At 36.5% G+C, this 15,559-nt stretch overlaps 1 protein-coding gene across 7 annotated transcripts in view; it reads left to right on the forward strand.

Moving 5' to 3' along the window:
* Positions 1-15,559, forward strand: part of Epha5 (EPH receptor A5) — a 346,534-nt gene that overhangs the window by 257,281 nt on the left and 73,694 nt on the right. For 4 of the 7 annotated variants that reach the window (XM_036200459.1, XM_036200461.1, XM_036200463.1 and 1 more), the window contains 2 exons: positions 2,565-2,724; positions 12,999-13,104. In XM_036200459.1, the coding sequence (XP_036056352.1) occupies positions 2,565-2,724; positions 12,999-13,104 (266 nt within the window). The remainder of the gene's footprint in view (positions 1-2,564; positions 2,725-12,998; positions 13,105-15,559) is intronic. The other 3 variants (XM_036200460.1, XM_036200462.1, XM_036200465.1) reach the window with 1 other exon arrangement.

A 15,559-nucleotide genomic window follows, 5' to 3' on the forward strand; every position in this document is an offset into this window, starting at 1 on the left:
ATGACTATAAAATTGTTTTGGCAAATAAAACATTCAATATATTTACAAAATGCATTTATTGTTGTTCTTCATTAGATTCAACCACACAAGCTTTTGAGTAATCAAGTTTACCTATTTAATGTGTTGTGGTTTTCCTCTCAATTATATTGATAAACTTTCACTTCCATTTTAAATAAAAAAATTATCTGAAGTCTATAGTCTAATAGATACATATTAACCATATATTTGGAATTTAAATGTCAACATTCCTGTGCTCTTAAAAAACTAATTCCAATTTTATATTAAAAACTTTATTGTTTTATGAGAAAAGAAACTCAAAATTTATGAAAAATACATCTTAATATGGCAGTAGTTTTTACTAGATTTCTTCTCACACAGTTAAACTTCTTTGCAATAGATGAAAACAATATTAGCAAACAGATATTTAATCATTTCCTACAGAAAGTTATTGCTACAATCACAGCCAAACTGCAAAGTTTACTACTGAGAACTGATGGTGTTTGGGCTCGATATTGAAAGATAGTGAATAATATAATCATAAACTTGAACATCCTCTGAACTCTCAGTAACTACAATAGACCATAAAAAGTGATTTATAATATTTAGGAACAGCTCAAAGAATGACTGTTTTCTGTTCCTCTTCTCTTAGCACTGACACAATAGATAGTAGAAGGTGAGGAAGGGCTTATGAATAAAGAAACTGGTATTTGAGGTTCATCTTCTGACATTTCATTATATACTTTAACTCCCTTATAAAAATATAATAGAATTCTCTCAATATTTTACAGATTAAGTTCTTAATCTATTCATTAAAAACTAAAGATCAACACCAGTCTAGAATGAATCAGAAAACCTATTTCTATTAGAAATAAGTCAGACCTTCACAATTTAGAGATGAATTTGGGTATGCCTCGGTCCGTAATGGTTTAATATGTTGCAGCATAGAAATTAGGACTAATTCACCGCTTTAAAAGAAGGGTGCTTGCAGGTTTATGTTTTATGTAGTATTAGTGGTGATACAGAAAGTCCTTAGATGTCGTCTTGCTTATATAGAATTAGGAAAAGTTGGGCTTCCCTTAGATCATATATATTAATCCATGAAGTGTTGTCATGTTCATTTTATTTTTTTTTTTCTAGACAGGGTTTCTCTGTAGCTTTGGATCCTGTCCTGGACTAGCTCTGTAGACCACGCTGGCCTCGAACTCACAGAGATACACCTGCCTCTGCCTCCCAAGTGCTGGGATTACAGGCGTGCGCCGCCGCCGCCGCCACCACCACCACCACTCGGCTTATTTGTTTTATTTTTACCTCATTCTGATAAAGACAATCAGGCAACAGGTCCTATTCCAAGGTAAAATGGAAATGAAAGTGAATCAATACTGTAACATAGCATGTCAGCCTGTGATTAGAGTGTCATGGTAAATGTTGCCCTTTAAACTCAAGACACAGGGAAGCCATGGGTTGGGTGGGGACTTCTGTTATCATCCCTCCATCAGGAGGAGATTTCCTTTGTTTAGCTTTCAATCTCTAATGCTAATAACTAAGTTACTAGTCTCTACTACAGCCGGACCTGTTTTAAAATGAAAAAAAAAAAAAAAATACACCTGGTCGGTGGTGGCGCATGCCTTTAATCCCAGCACTAGGGAGGTAAAGCCATGCCAAACTTTGTGAGTTCTTGGCCAGCCTGGTCTACAGAGGAGATCCAGGAAAGGTTCAAAGCTACACAGAGAAACCCTGTCTCAAAAATAAATAAATAAATAAATGAATAAATAAATAAATAAAAATAAAATGATAAAAAAAATGTCCTGTGTTTTTACAGTTTTCTTTACTGCTTCCTGTTTAGATTAAATCAGTCAAAATTAAAGTTTGTTGGAAGTGCTTATGTTATCTCACAAGCTTTTGATATAATTAAAAATCAAATTCATAGAAGATTTAAAGCTTATATAAAATCTGAATACTCAGGAGATAATATCCACATTCTGGAGGGCTAGCAAATATGTCAGAGATTTTACAAGAAGGCAGTCCTACAGAAGCAAGCACACAGTCATAGCAAAAACGCAGTCTCCCGAGTGACGCTTCCTGCAATGTTATTAAAGATTTATTTGGGGTGTGTGTGTGTGTGTGTGTGTGTGTGTGTGTGTGTGTGTATGAGTGAGAGAATGCAAGAGGGAATTAGACCCCTTGAAACTAGAGCTACAGGTGGTTGTGAGCCATCCGGTGGGTGTTGGGAACTGAATTTTAGTCTTCTGTAAGGCTCTTAACAGCTGAACAATTTCTCTAGGCCCACCTTATGATATTATTAAATGTTATAAATTTATAATTGCCCAATGTATATTTGATAGATTGTAATACAATGTCATCAAAATGATTAAGTTCTGGAAACCTTTGCTAACAAACTAAAATGCTTCAGGGATAGCAGAGAGATCTTTGGTTTTGTTTTCAATGTGCATATAATAGAAAGTCTTTAAGTTCTGGTCCAGTTTATGAGATTTCTGTTTTGCTATCAGTAATTCACATGTTGAAGACTGATGTCTTTCTCCTCCTTGTTACATGTGCAATCCAAGGACCAGGAGACCAGCTACACAATTATCAAGTCAAAAGAGACCACCATTACTGCAGAGGGCCTGAAGCCCGCATCTGTGTATGTCTTCCAAATTCGAGCACGTACAGCAGCAGGCTACGGTGTCTTCAGTCGAAGATTTGAGTTTGAAACCACACCAGTGTGTAAGTCATTTTAATTACTGTCAACCCCTGTCTCTGTAATGGTTACCAGAAGAGAGTCTGTGGATCGATAGGCTCCCGGGGCTCTCTGTCAGCTTTTCTCAGGTCCCTCTCTCCAGTTCTGACCCCTTCAGGTAGGAGGCCTCTGCCATCCTGTAATGGAAGGTCTGAGGGTTAACACTGCATGTCTTGACTTCCCATTTGGTCCACTGGGAGCTGGTACTTCAAGCATCTTAAGAAATGTTTAAACTGTGATTTTAAAGACTTCGTTCCCCCAGGTGCCATGCTTTATTGAATTATTGCCATTTACTTTTTACTTGTTTTATTGAACTATGCTACTTTAGTCTTTCTAAGAAAATTCTAAAGGGAGCTTTCCTTAAGCATTGAATCTGACAAGAAAATGGTGCTTTCAGGATCCAATCTGATTTCCTAAAGTAAAAATTAAATTTGTGTCAGAATCTTGGAATGGAGAATCTGGAAATGCTTCTGAAATGCTCTTTGGTGCACACTTCTTGTTTAATTTCATAAAACGTAACCTCAGACTTCAACAAATGATTTTCGATCACTTGTCCTAAAGCCCATACATTAAAGCTAATTTAGAAGACAAAAACATGCTTTGTTTATGCACGAAGGAGCTGTACTATTAGTTTTCTGTTAAGGCAGTAATATACATGAGGATTGTGAAATGGCGTGTGTGTGTGTGTGTGTGTGTGTGTGTGTGTGTGTGTGTGTCTTCCTGTGTGTATGTGTGCATGCACAAACACATGTGCATGTGTATGTGTGTCTGTTTCTGTGAAAGTGTTTGTATTCATTCACACATGCACATGTTTGTGTACATGTGTGTGTTCTTAACCCAGCTCCATAATTTCAAGTGAAAAAGAAAACACACAGTTAAAAAGGAACAACATGAGAGTTTAATTATTGGATTAATGTTATAATTATTAGAATAATTATTAAAATACAGTTTCAGTAAACTCATATGGCATGGCTCTCTAGGAACCTAAATTGCTTCTGTTTAAAGCCTCTCTAATTGATTTACATAAACAATTTTTATTAAGTGATGAACAGGCTCCTTCATGTTACCCCATATCATAAAGAAAAGAATGTTAGTGTTATAAATTAGCTATTTCTTTCCTATACAAAAAAAAAAAAATGCATGACTTGAGTTTAATTAAATGTATAGAAAATGGAATCTAATGCTTTTAACTTTCAGATAAACTTTTAAAAAGATTTAATAGTGTATTTATGAAGTAATAAAAATACAGTCTGGAAAATGAATTAATTATTAAATCTCTTACTTTAACTTTAAAATGGATTTGTTATAAAAGATATGTTAATGGGACCAGCCTATTGTAATTGTTTTCATTGTGTGTATATTAGTATTGAACACTGTAGTATCCTACAAACTCTAGGAACATACTACATAAAAACATTATGCATGTATAAAATATTATACTTATGTGACCAAAATAGGCTTTTATTTTAGAATTACATAGGTCAAAAATTTCATTTTATATTAAATTCTACTATGAATGTAATGGTGACATGTTCAAACACCAGTTTTTCTTTAGACATTCAATACTTCATTCTTTACTTTTATTAAATGTTAGTTTTGGAGTATTACAAATTTATTCCAGAGGATAAAAGTCCATCATGGCAACAAGACACAGTGGTAGGAGGAGGAAGCTGAGGGAACATCAAACATCTAGCATGAAGCTCAAGATTTTAACTCTCAGACCTCCTCCCAAGAAAAGCTGAACTTCCTAAATCCCCACAAAGAGCCCTACCAGTTGTGGAACAAATATTCAAATAGATGAATCTACTGAAGATAGTCTCATTCAGCTCACAAAAATCTGTCCTTTGTTCTAATGTTTTGTCAGGTCAAAATGTTAAGTAGCCATATTGTTTTTACAGACTTCATAGTTGTTTTTAATCTTTGTTTTAGGTTTTGGGTTTTACTGAACCTATTTGTCTAGTGACACACACACACATACACACACACACACACACATACACACACACACACACACACACACATACATACACACACTCACACACACACATACATACACACACTCACACACACATACATACACACACTCACACACACACACATACATACACACACTCACACATACATAACACTCACACACACACACATACACACACACACACACTCACACACTCACACACACATACACACACATACATACACATACTCACACACACATACACACACACATACACACACACACTCATACACTCACACACACATACACACACATACACACACACACACACTCACACACACACTCACACACTCACACACACACACACTCAGATATTTATTTTTCCTATTTTTCATTCATCTTCATTCAAGTAGTTTTACCACAAAGAAACATTTGACATTTTTTATTGCACAGTAATATTCAATGAAACATATGTATCATAGTTCACCATTCATCTAGTGAAGGATTATCTGCCTCAATCCAGTTTTTTGCAACTGCAAGTAAAGATACCATGAACATTATTTGATGCACAGGTTGTTGTAGTTATTTGTTTTATTGTGTTTTAATCGGTGTTTATATTACTTGAATAATGTCCTAACTGTTTCACCTCTGCCTTATGTGGAAACTTCTTAGTTTCATAAGGAAATATTCAACTTTTTTATTAAAGTAGCAGTATCTTTGTGAATTCCCATAACCTATATTAATGATAGTCTCTCAGCCGCTTCATTAACACTGTATTTATTTACATTTTCGTATATTTGGTAGTCCTTTTGGACAGGAGAATAATCATATTTTCTTGTGTTTTTAATTGGAAATTTAATAATTCTTATTGATGTTCTATATTTTTTACAAATACCTATTATCCTAACCAACTGTTTTAAAATCCCCCAGTGAATCATATAAACTCAGACGATCTATCAAAGATTAAGACTTCGTCTAAAATTCCTTATTAGTAGAGTTAATTGGTGCTTATTATTGTGAGAAAAAAAATCTCAAAGTCTCAAGCTGTCCAAGGCCATTATAATCTTGTTCTAACCATTTGTTTAATTATTAAAGTTTGAATATTTACCTAAGGTAATAAAAGTTTTAGCAGATATTCATAAAATATAGGTGCAAGTAGCCGTGTAGTGAGTTAGATGATATAAAAATATAATTTCTCAAACTATGCAACTGTAAACTTTGCCAGGAGTTATAAAAATGGAGAATGACTGAAAACTAGAAAATGAATCAATAAGAATTAGTAAATTTCTTTTTTTTTAAAATATTGATATGTAAATTTTTTATTGTATTTTTAAAAATTTTATAATTTAATTTAATTTTAGATATTAGCCATGGAATTCCCCTGACCTCCTTCCTCCCACCCCTCTTCTCCCCAGCTCACACCCCATTCCCATCTTCTCCAGGGCAAGTACTCCCCTGGGGATTCAGCTCAACCTGGTAGATTCAGTCCAGGCAAGTCCAGTCCTCTCCTCCCAGGCTGAGCAAAGTGTCCCTGCATAAGGCCCAGGTTCCAAACAGCCAGCTCATTCACTAAGGACAGGTCCTGGTCCCACTGCCTGGGGCCTCCCAAACAGTTCAAACTAATCAACTGCCTCACTTATCCAGAGGGCCTGATCCAGGTTGGGGCTCCTCAGCTATTGGTTCTTAGTTCATGTGTTTCCAATAGTTCAGCTATTTGTCCCTGTGCTTTTTTCCAATCATGGTCTCAACAATTCTCAATCATACACTCCCTCCTCTTTCTTGCTGATTGGACTCCTGGAGCTCCATCTGGGGCCTGGCTGTGGATCTCTGTATCTGCTTCCATCAGTCATTGGATGAGAGTTCTAGCACAAAACAGAGCTTAGGGGAGCAGGAGATAGCAGCTGGATCAAGTACAGAGTGGGAGAACAAGGAAAGAGACCATGATAAATGAAGACCCCATGGGAATAGGAAGAAGCAAAGCGCTAGAGGGGTCCCCAGAAATCCACAAAGATACCTTTACAATAGACTACTTGCAATGGTTGAGAGAAAGCCCAAACTGACCTACTCTGGTGATCTGGATAGCCAAACACCCTAACTTTAGTGCTAGAAGTAGTAATTTTCTTAACTGATATCTTTCAATAGATTATTTTGTGATGCTTTAAACTTTCTCTTCAGTGTTTCCAAATTATTTCTCAGCTGGCTTTCAAGAACTGATTCATCAATCACCTCTTACTTAATAAATGTGAATAAGACAACGGAAAGCTAGAATAAACATTAATGAGTATATTTAAAATTTAACAAATTAAAACAGACAAAAAATGACCATGTGAGACTTTTTTCTATAGCTAAAGAGTAAGTAAGTAGTTAAGAATAAGAAAATTCATAAGTTCTATAGTTTTATTGTTACTATTCTAATGATAGCATTTGGTCTTCTCAGGAAAACCAATAAAAAAAAAAAACAACCAAATAAAAAAATAAAAAATAAATAAATGAATAAATAACACCTGATCTTCATGATGTGTGTCTTGTGAGAAAAAGTTCACAGGTTAATTCAAATATAAAATTGATAATAGGTACAATTCATTAGAGAACTTAGGGAATGTTGCATTTATGTGTAGGTGTCTGTATGTGTTCCTGTGTGATCGTGTAGGTGTGTTGCTATTGATGCACTTGTGTGTCCATGTATGTAGATACCAACATTTGATTCCAAGTACCTTGTTTCATTGATATCCATTTATTTTTTGAGGTAGAGTCTCTTAATGAACCAGAAGCTTGACTATTGACTAGACTTTACCCATGGTGCTAGAGATAACAGATACATTATGCCACAACTGCCATTACATGTGCATGCAAGAGCTGTTCCACCCTAGGCTCTCATGTTCGTGGTACATGCATTTTTACTAACTTAGCCTTTTCTCTAGCCCCAAAAGATTTCATTAACCATTTATTCTATTCTTCAAGACTCTAAACATAGAACTACAATGCTTGACTGAAGCTGCCAACTTCTTCTTTGGACGGAACAAGGCCTGATCCTTTAATTGCATTTGCACAAGCTTTATCTTGTTTTTGCTCTTTAGGAAGAGATAATTCCTTAAGCTTTTGCTTTTCACAAATTGCATAATTAGCTGAGTGGAGTCTCTTAATGGGGCTCCCATGTCCTTTCTTCTATTTCCCTTATCCTTTTCAGCACAAACCCCAACATTAAATTTCCTGGTGATCTTTTAAATCCTCAAATTTTACATTTTGTCTTTTTGTTTTTTACCCAGCTTGTTCTTTTTCATAGTAGACATGTACTGGACATATTTTTATACTGGGCATGTTTTCTATGATCTGATATGGTGGCCCATTAAGCCCCTCTTATAGAGTATTCACCTGCTTTTGTAGTCCAAAGTCCCAATGATTTCTTCAAAAAAACAGCATGGCCAGGATAGATAAAAACATATAATTGGGCCTTACAATTTCAGAGGGTGAATCTATTACCATCATGGTAGGGAACTTGGTAGGAGGCAAACAGGAATGGTGTTGGATCTATAGCTGAGAGTTTATGTGTGGTACACAAGCATGAGGCAGGTGGGTGGGGAGAGCTAACTGGGATTGATGTGGTCTTTTCAAACCTAAAAGCCTACCCCAAAACATACCTCCTCCAACAAGGCCACACAACTCCTAATTCTCCTCAAACAGTTTTACCAACTGTTTACCAAGCATGCAAATATATGGGCCTATAGAAGTTATTCTCTATCCATTCTTCAGTTGAAGGGCATCTAGGTTGTTTCCAGGTTCTGGCTATTACAAACAATGCTGATATGAACATAGCTGAGCAAATGCCCTTGTGGTATGATTGAGCATTCCTTGGGTATATGCGCAAGAGTGCTATAGCTGGGTCTTGGGGGAGATGGATTCCCAATTTTCTAAGGAAGTGCCATATTGATTTCCAAAGTGGCTGTACAAGCTTGCATTCCCACCAGCAGTGGAGGAGAGTTCCCCTTGCTCCACAACCTCTCCAGCATAAGCTGCCTTCTGTGCTTTTGATCTTAGCCATTCTGACAGGTGTAAGGTGGTATCTCAGAGTCATTTTTATTTGCATTTCCTGGATAATTCGGGATGTTGAGCAATCCCTTAAATGTCTTTCAGCCATTTGAACTTCCTCTGTGGAGAATTCTCTGTTTAATTCTATAGCCCATTTCTTAATTGGACTGTTGGGCATTTTGATGTCTAATTTCTTGAGTTCTTTATGCCCTTCAACTGAAGAATGGATAAAGAAAATATGGTACATATACACAATGGAGTACTACTCAGCAGAGAAAAACAATGACGACATGAGGTTTGCAGGCAAATGGATGGATCTAGAAAAAATCATCCTGAGTGAGGTAACCCAGACTCAGAAGGACAAATACGGTATGTACTCACTCATAGGAGGATACTAGATGTAAAACAAAGATGACTAGACTGTTACATAACTCCAGGGAGCCGACCTAGAAAACGGAACCCTAGGAAAGACCCAGTGACAGAGAAATGGATGAGATCTACATGAACAACCTGGACAACAGTGGGAGCAATGAAGGGCAAGATTTGAGGGAAAGAAAGCTTAGGGGAGCAGGAGATCCCAGCTGGATCAAGAACAGAAAGGGAGAATGAGGAATAACAGACCATGATAAATGAGGACCACATGAGAACAGGAATAGGCAGAGTGCTCGAGAGGTCCCCAGAAATCCACAATGATATATCCTCTGTAGACTGCTGGCAATGTTCGAGAGAAAGCCTGATCTGACCTAGTCTGGTGATCAGATGGCCAAGCACCCTAACAGTCGTCTTGGAACTCTCATCCAATAACTGATGGAAGTGGATGCAGAGATCCTCGGCCAGGCCCCAGGTGGAGCTCCTGGTGTCCAACTGTCGAGAGAGAGGAGGGTCTGCAAGAGCGTGAATTGTTGAATCCAAGATTGCAAAAAGCCCAGGGACAAATAGCCAAACAAATGGAAGCACATGAATTATGAACCAATGGCTGTGGAGCCCCCAGCTGGATCAGGCCCTCTGGATAAGTGAGACAATTGAATAGCTTGAACTGTTTGGGAGGCATCCAGGCTGTGGGACCCGGATCTGTCCTTAGTGCATGAGCTGGCTGTTTGGAACCTTGGGCTTACACAGGGACACTTTTCTCAGCCTGGAAGGAGGGGACTGGACCTGCCTGTACTGAATCCACCAGGTTTAAATGAATCCCCAGGGGTGTCTTGGCCCTGGAGGAGATGGGAATGGAGGGGAGGGGCTGGGGAGAAGGTGGGAGTGGGGGTGGGAGGGGGGAGGACAGAGGTGTTTGAAACAACAAAATCTGTGAGAGAAAAGGAATGAGTGTTAACAATGACATGAAGTAAAACAAAAAGAGTATGTCCTTGTGGATAAGCTCAGCATCTGACTGTTCTGGTTTTTCTAGAATGCTTGGTGTTTCTAAAATGTGAGAAGGTGGTGGATTAATATCCAGATAAAGTGAGGAAAAGCCTTTTTAAGGACAAATTAAAAAAACAAATGAATTCAAGCCAGATTTGTATCCTACTCAAAATGAAATAGCACCTTCACAGCATTGAGCTGAGATTTTTAAAAATATTGTACTTACTGTTTGAAATTTTCATATAAGTGCATAATGTAATGTATGTTAATCAGATCTGTTTTCTGCTTTATTCCCTGCAAGTCCTTCTTCCTCAACACTTCTCTCTCCCAACTATGTGTACTTTCTTTTGACCTTACTGAGTTCAGTTAGTGCTGCTGGTATGTGCATGAATATAGGACCAGGGCTTGTATCATGTTTAGTTCTAAAAAAAAAAAAAATTGAGGGTGGGTTATAAACAATCTATGCAATATGTAATCTGAGTTTAAAGATCTATAAATCAAATTGTGAGTGGAGGTACTGGTGATAGTGAGATGCTTTTCTCCTTGAGTCATGGATACCCTATACATAAGTTCCTTTTCCCAGAACTCAGCATGACAGGGTAGGAAATACCAGGTTAAAGGATCTGTAAATTGGGCCAGTAAGATGATTCAGAAAGTAAAGGAACTTGCCACCCAGCTTGATGATAACCTAAATCCAATCTCCAGGATGCTTATGATAAAAGATGAGTATAGTGTAGACGAATTTCTAAACAGTCTTACATAAAATATTAAATAAAAAACATGAAGCCAAATATAGGGGCAAAAGCTTTAGAGAACAGGGAAATAGTGAGAGCCACCAACCTTACTTCTCCAGCTCTTTAGCTCCCAAAATTGCACTACTTCCTGTCTACATGCACCTTTCTTGCCTTGCTGTTCTGCCCTCTCATAGGCTCTTAGCCCAGCTACCTACTTCCTTGTCACTGCCTGTCTGTACAGACCTCCAGGTCTCTATGGATGGTACTGGGATTAAAGATGTGTGTCACCATGTTTGGTTGTTTCCTAGCATGGCCTTGAACACAGAGACCCTGCCTGCCAAGTGATCGGATTAAGGGCATGTGCTACCTCTGCCTGACTTTTATGTATAGCTTGCTATTTCCTCTGATCTCCAGGCAAACTTTATTGTTAACATACAAATAAAATATCACCACATTTCAACACAAATAAAATATCACCATAGTATAGATTCCTTTAAAGTTGTCCCCTGATCTCCATACATACACAATGGCATACACAACACACACACACACAGAGAGAGAGAGAGAGAGAGAGAGAGAGAGAGAGAGAGAGAGAGAGAGAGAGAGAGAGATTAAGAATTAACAAAAAACAGATGGATGAAATTTTAAAGAAGCTTTGAAATTTTATTGTTAGCCAAGAAAGGAAAAGGAAACTGGAGAGATGGTTCAGTGTTTAAGAGGACTAGCTGCTTTTCTAAAGGTGCTGGGTTCAATTCCCAGCACTCACACGGTGGCTCACAACCATCTGTAATTCCAGTTCCATGGGATTCAATGACCTCTTGTGGCCTCTGAGGGATCTGGGATCAGATGTTATATGCTGACATACATGCAAGAAGAACACCTTTGAACATAAAATCAAAACAAATAAATTTATTTTAAAATGGGAAAGAAAATGGAAGGTAAGAACATAGACTTGTATATTACAAGAATTGCACTCACATTACTTGTAGCCTATAAATAAGATTTTGATCATAAAAACTGTTGAAAATATTGGCTTCTGTAGAGTGTTTTGACTATGCTGAAATGTCGGTTATGACAAGGAGGCAGTTATTAAATGGGCTCATCTTGGACAGAAACAATGCAATTATAAGACATTTGGAGAGATATAGAGAAATATAGAATCACAAATTACATCGACCTGAGACTGGCAAAGGTGTGGTAAAAAGAAAACAGAAACTCTACTTGTTTCTAGCTTTGATGACCACAGATTTGATATTGTGAAGTTGTACAGGTGCTGTTCTGAAGCACCAAAATGATCTGGTGACTAACAAGACCTGTGTTAGGTAACCTACTGAGAGGGTCTCAAACCCTAGGGAAATTTGATTTGCTGTATATGTTTCCTAGATAGGAATAGTTATCAGCAGAAAACACAAATTATCATGCTTAATTTGATACATCTATATAAACCTTTTATATTCATATAGTAATAATTGTGTTGATAAAGTTATAAACTTTTATCAATCCATGCATTTAAAATGTGTAGTAAACAAGTACGTTAAACTTGTCTAATAATATCCATAAGGCTTTAAATTTACACTTTGATCATTTTCAGTGGTCCAATTTATAAACTATGGTGACAAATTATATTCTACATGGAGTTATGCTATTAAATTATATATAGACTATTGCTATTGCATTTTATTCCAGCAAGGTCAAAGCCCCATTATTTTAGATGTTCTGTTACAGGGAAAAATTCCTATGCTAATATATGTATATTGCTAGAGAACAACATTCAAACTCCAGAAATGTCTAAGCTTGAATATTCAATATTTTCTTATATACATATGTGTGTTTGAAGTCATAGACGGTATTCCCCTCTCTCTACCTTGCAAGATTCGAGTACTGTAGTACTGTGCACTCTGCATTCTATTTTTATTATAGGGAGAAAATAATTAGTGACTATTATGGCCTTTGATTTATATTTGGTAATAAAATATTATATAATTTTATATAAATATAAAAATATTTGGTGATAAGGCAGAAATATTTCCTCCTTCAGAAGCTTTCTGAAATCAGACATTATGAAATAACCTTAGCTGGATGTGGGGGAATTGTTTAAACCATGAGTCAATTACCTGCTGTGAAGCAGCTCACATTGTGCATGCATGTGGTGTCTTTAACTACAAGCTCCTTTTTCCATGTCTTCTATCAGCAGTTGCAGCATCCACTGATCAAAGCCAGATTCCCATCATTGCAGTGTCGGTGACAGTGGGAGTCATCTTGTTGGCAGTGATGATTGGCTTCCTCCTCAGTGGCAGGTAAGGGAGGAGAGAGTTTCTGAACCTTTGCAGCTGTTCTCTCCCTCACCTTGATCCAACTGTGTGGCTGTTAAGCACATCCTAAAACAAATCAAAGAAACAGCATGCCAGTAGATAATGTCTATGTGTGCCTTCATTCTAAAGTTCTATCTTGTCCATATTGCTGCCAGTTGTTATCATATACTTTCTCTCCTCCTTAGACAGACACTCTACTCTACACAGAATCAGTACTAACATGATATCACTTACTCAGTGATTAACAGACCAATACAATCGTTTCTAACACAATGCATTGCTAATTTTGCATATTTTCCATCGCAAAAGAATGTATCATTGCCAGATTCAGTTTTAGTCACTGTTTAGGAAGCCTGAGGCAGCTGTTTGCTAGTCATTTGAGGAATAGGATTAGTATTTATATTAGGTATGTATTCTGGAGTAAAAAAAAATTATAGTAAATTAGCAAACTTTGCAATGACTGCTTTCATTTAAATTTCTGAGTGATTTCAACATGGACACATCAATTGTCATGCATACTTATTGAATATGAATTTCACTAAATGCTAAGTAGACAGATAACACAGTTCTGTATATTGCGTGCCTACATTTTCCAGTTTGGAAATGGGAGCTATAACTCCAGAGGACGTTTTATCCAAGTGTTTTATGGCAATAAGTTGAGCATAATAAATTTTCCTAAAGGTATATATGAATGAATGAATAAATAAGGTATTGTTTTCCTATAGCAAATATATTTTATATTTTAATTGAATCAATTACTAGGCATATTAAGTAATGAGGGCTACCTATTTAGAAGTGTAATGTGAAGTCACTAGACCATTTTGAAAACCAGCATAGTTGAGATTGACAACATGGGAATATATGATAAAAGTTCAACAATGCCAGAAAATCAATTTATCTTTCATTTTCTGAAAACAATGTGCTGTAATGTATTACTTAACATTGATTCTAGAAAAGTAGCTATTCATTTTTGAAATTTGTAACTGAAAGATAGCTCATGTTCTTTTGAGGAAGATTAAACACAAGCCGCCCAGGGTAACTGCTCTCTCCTGTCCCACTCTTCCTTTCTCTCTGAACTTAACTGAGGAAGAATGTGAGCCAACACTTCTGTTCCTGGGGGGATAAGTCTGCTTCATTAACCCTTTCAGAAAACAAAACTTTCTAATCAAAAGAATAGCAAATTTACCAAAAGGGAGCCAGAGGTTCTAATGTTTTATAAATAGTTTCTTTTTTTTGTCCATGAAAGTTTTGCATTTTGTTATGTTTGCGTTCTTTAATTTTAAGAAATCTTTGGAGTTTGTTTACATTTTGACAGAAATGTCTTTAGCATTTGTATTTTCTTCTGATAGAAAAATTAGTCTGTCCTTGTACACATCTACTCATCTACCTCAATTTTAAGTCATGTGACCTTTGGAAAGCTTTTCTATCTCCTTAAAGGCTATAAATGTCACAATTTTTGCTTGGACTTAAGTATGTCATCTTGTTGTAACTGAATTTTCCTGAATTAACTTATTTGAGATCTGTTAAACAAAATGAAACACAATGAAGAAATGTAGCCTAAACCTTGCAAATATTTGGAATATATATATATATATATATATATATATATATATACTCCCTGTCTTAAAGTTACTACTCCTGGGATGGAACATCATGAACAAAAGCAACTGGATGGGAAAATGGTTTATTTGGCTTATACTTCCAGTCCATCATTGAAGGAGGTCAGAGCAAGAACTAAAACAGAGCAGGAAGCTGGAGGCAGGAACTGACACAGAGGCCATGGAAGGGTGTTGCTTTTTGGCTTTTTCTGGATGGTTTGCTCAGCCTGCTTTGGTACGGAGCACAGGACCACCAGCCAAAGTTGGCACCACCTACAGTGGAATAAGTCCTGCCCAGGCAATCACTAATTAAGAGTCATATGGAGGCATTTATTTTTTCAATTATTTCCAGCCTGCATCGAGCTGAAATAGAAATAGCAAACATACTGCCTCTCTGTAACAACAAAAATGTGATTGATAAACACTTACGCATGCCTAAGGGTGTCATGACTGCCCTCTCTCTTTGAACTCTCTTTCCATGTCTAACGTGAAAAAGCTAGGACAACCAGATGTCTCAGGTACATCTTGGCCAATGTTTTTGTTAATTGAACATAATTTGATTTCTCAATGGTGCAAAATAAATGATTCAATTATATATTAATATGTTGCAAAATATTAACACCACTTATGTGCACAATTTGATGATAATTTAAATCAATATGTGAATTAAAAGAAAATACACTCACAACAATAACATTTTGATTTTGTATGCACAATACATAAAAGTACAGTTTTAGAGTACGTCACAGTGAATGTTATTCAATTAAACTACTGCAAGAAAAAAATCAAATTTTTATTCTAATATACATTCAAGATAAAAGGAAATCAAACACAAAGATACA

Source organism: Onychomys torridus, chromosome 10 (genome assembly GCF_903995425.1).
Source record: "Onychomys torridus chromosome 10, mOncTor1.1, whole genome shotgun sequence".
NCBI classification, from domain to species: domain Eukaryota; kingdom Metazoa; phylum Chordata; class Mammalia; order Rodentia; family Cricetidae; genus Onychomys; species Onychomys torridus.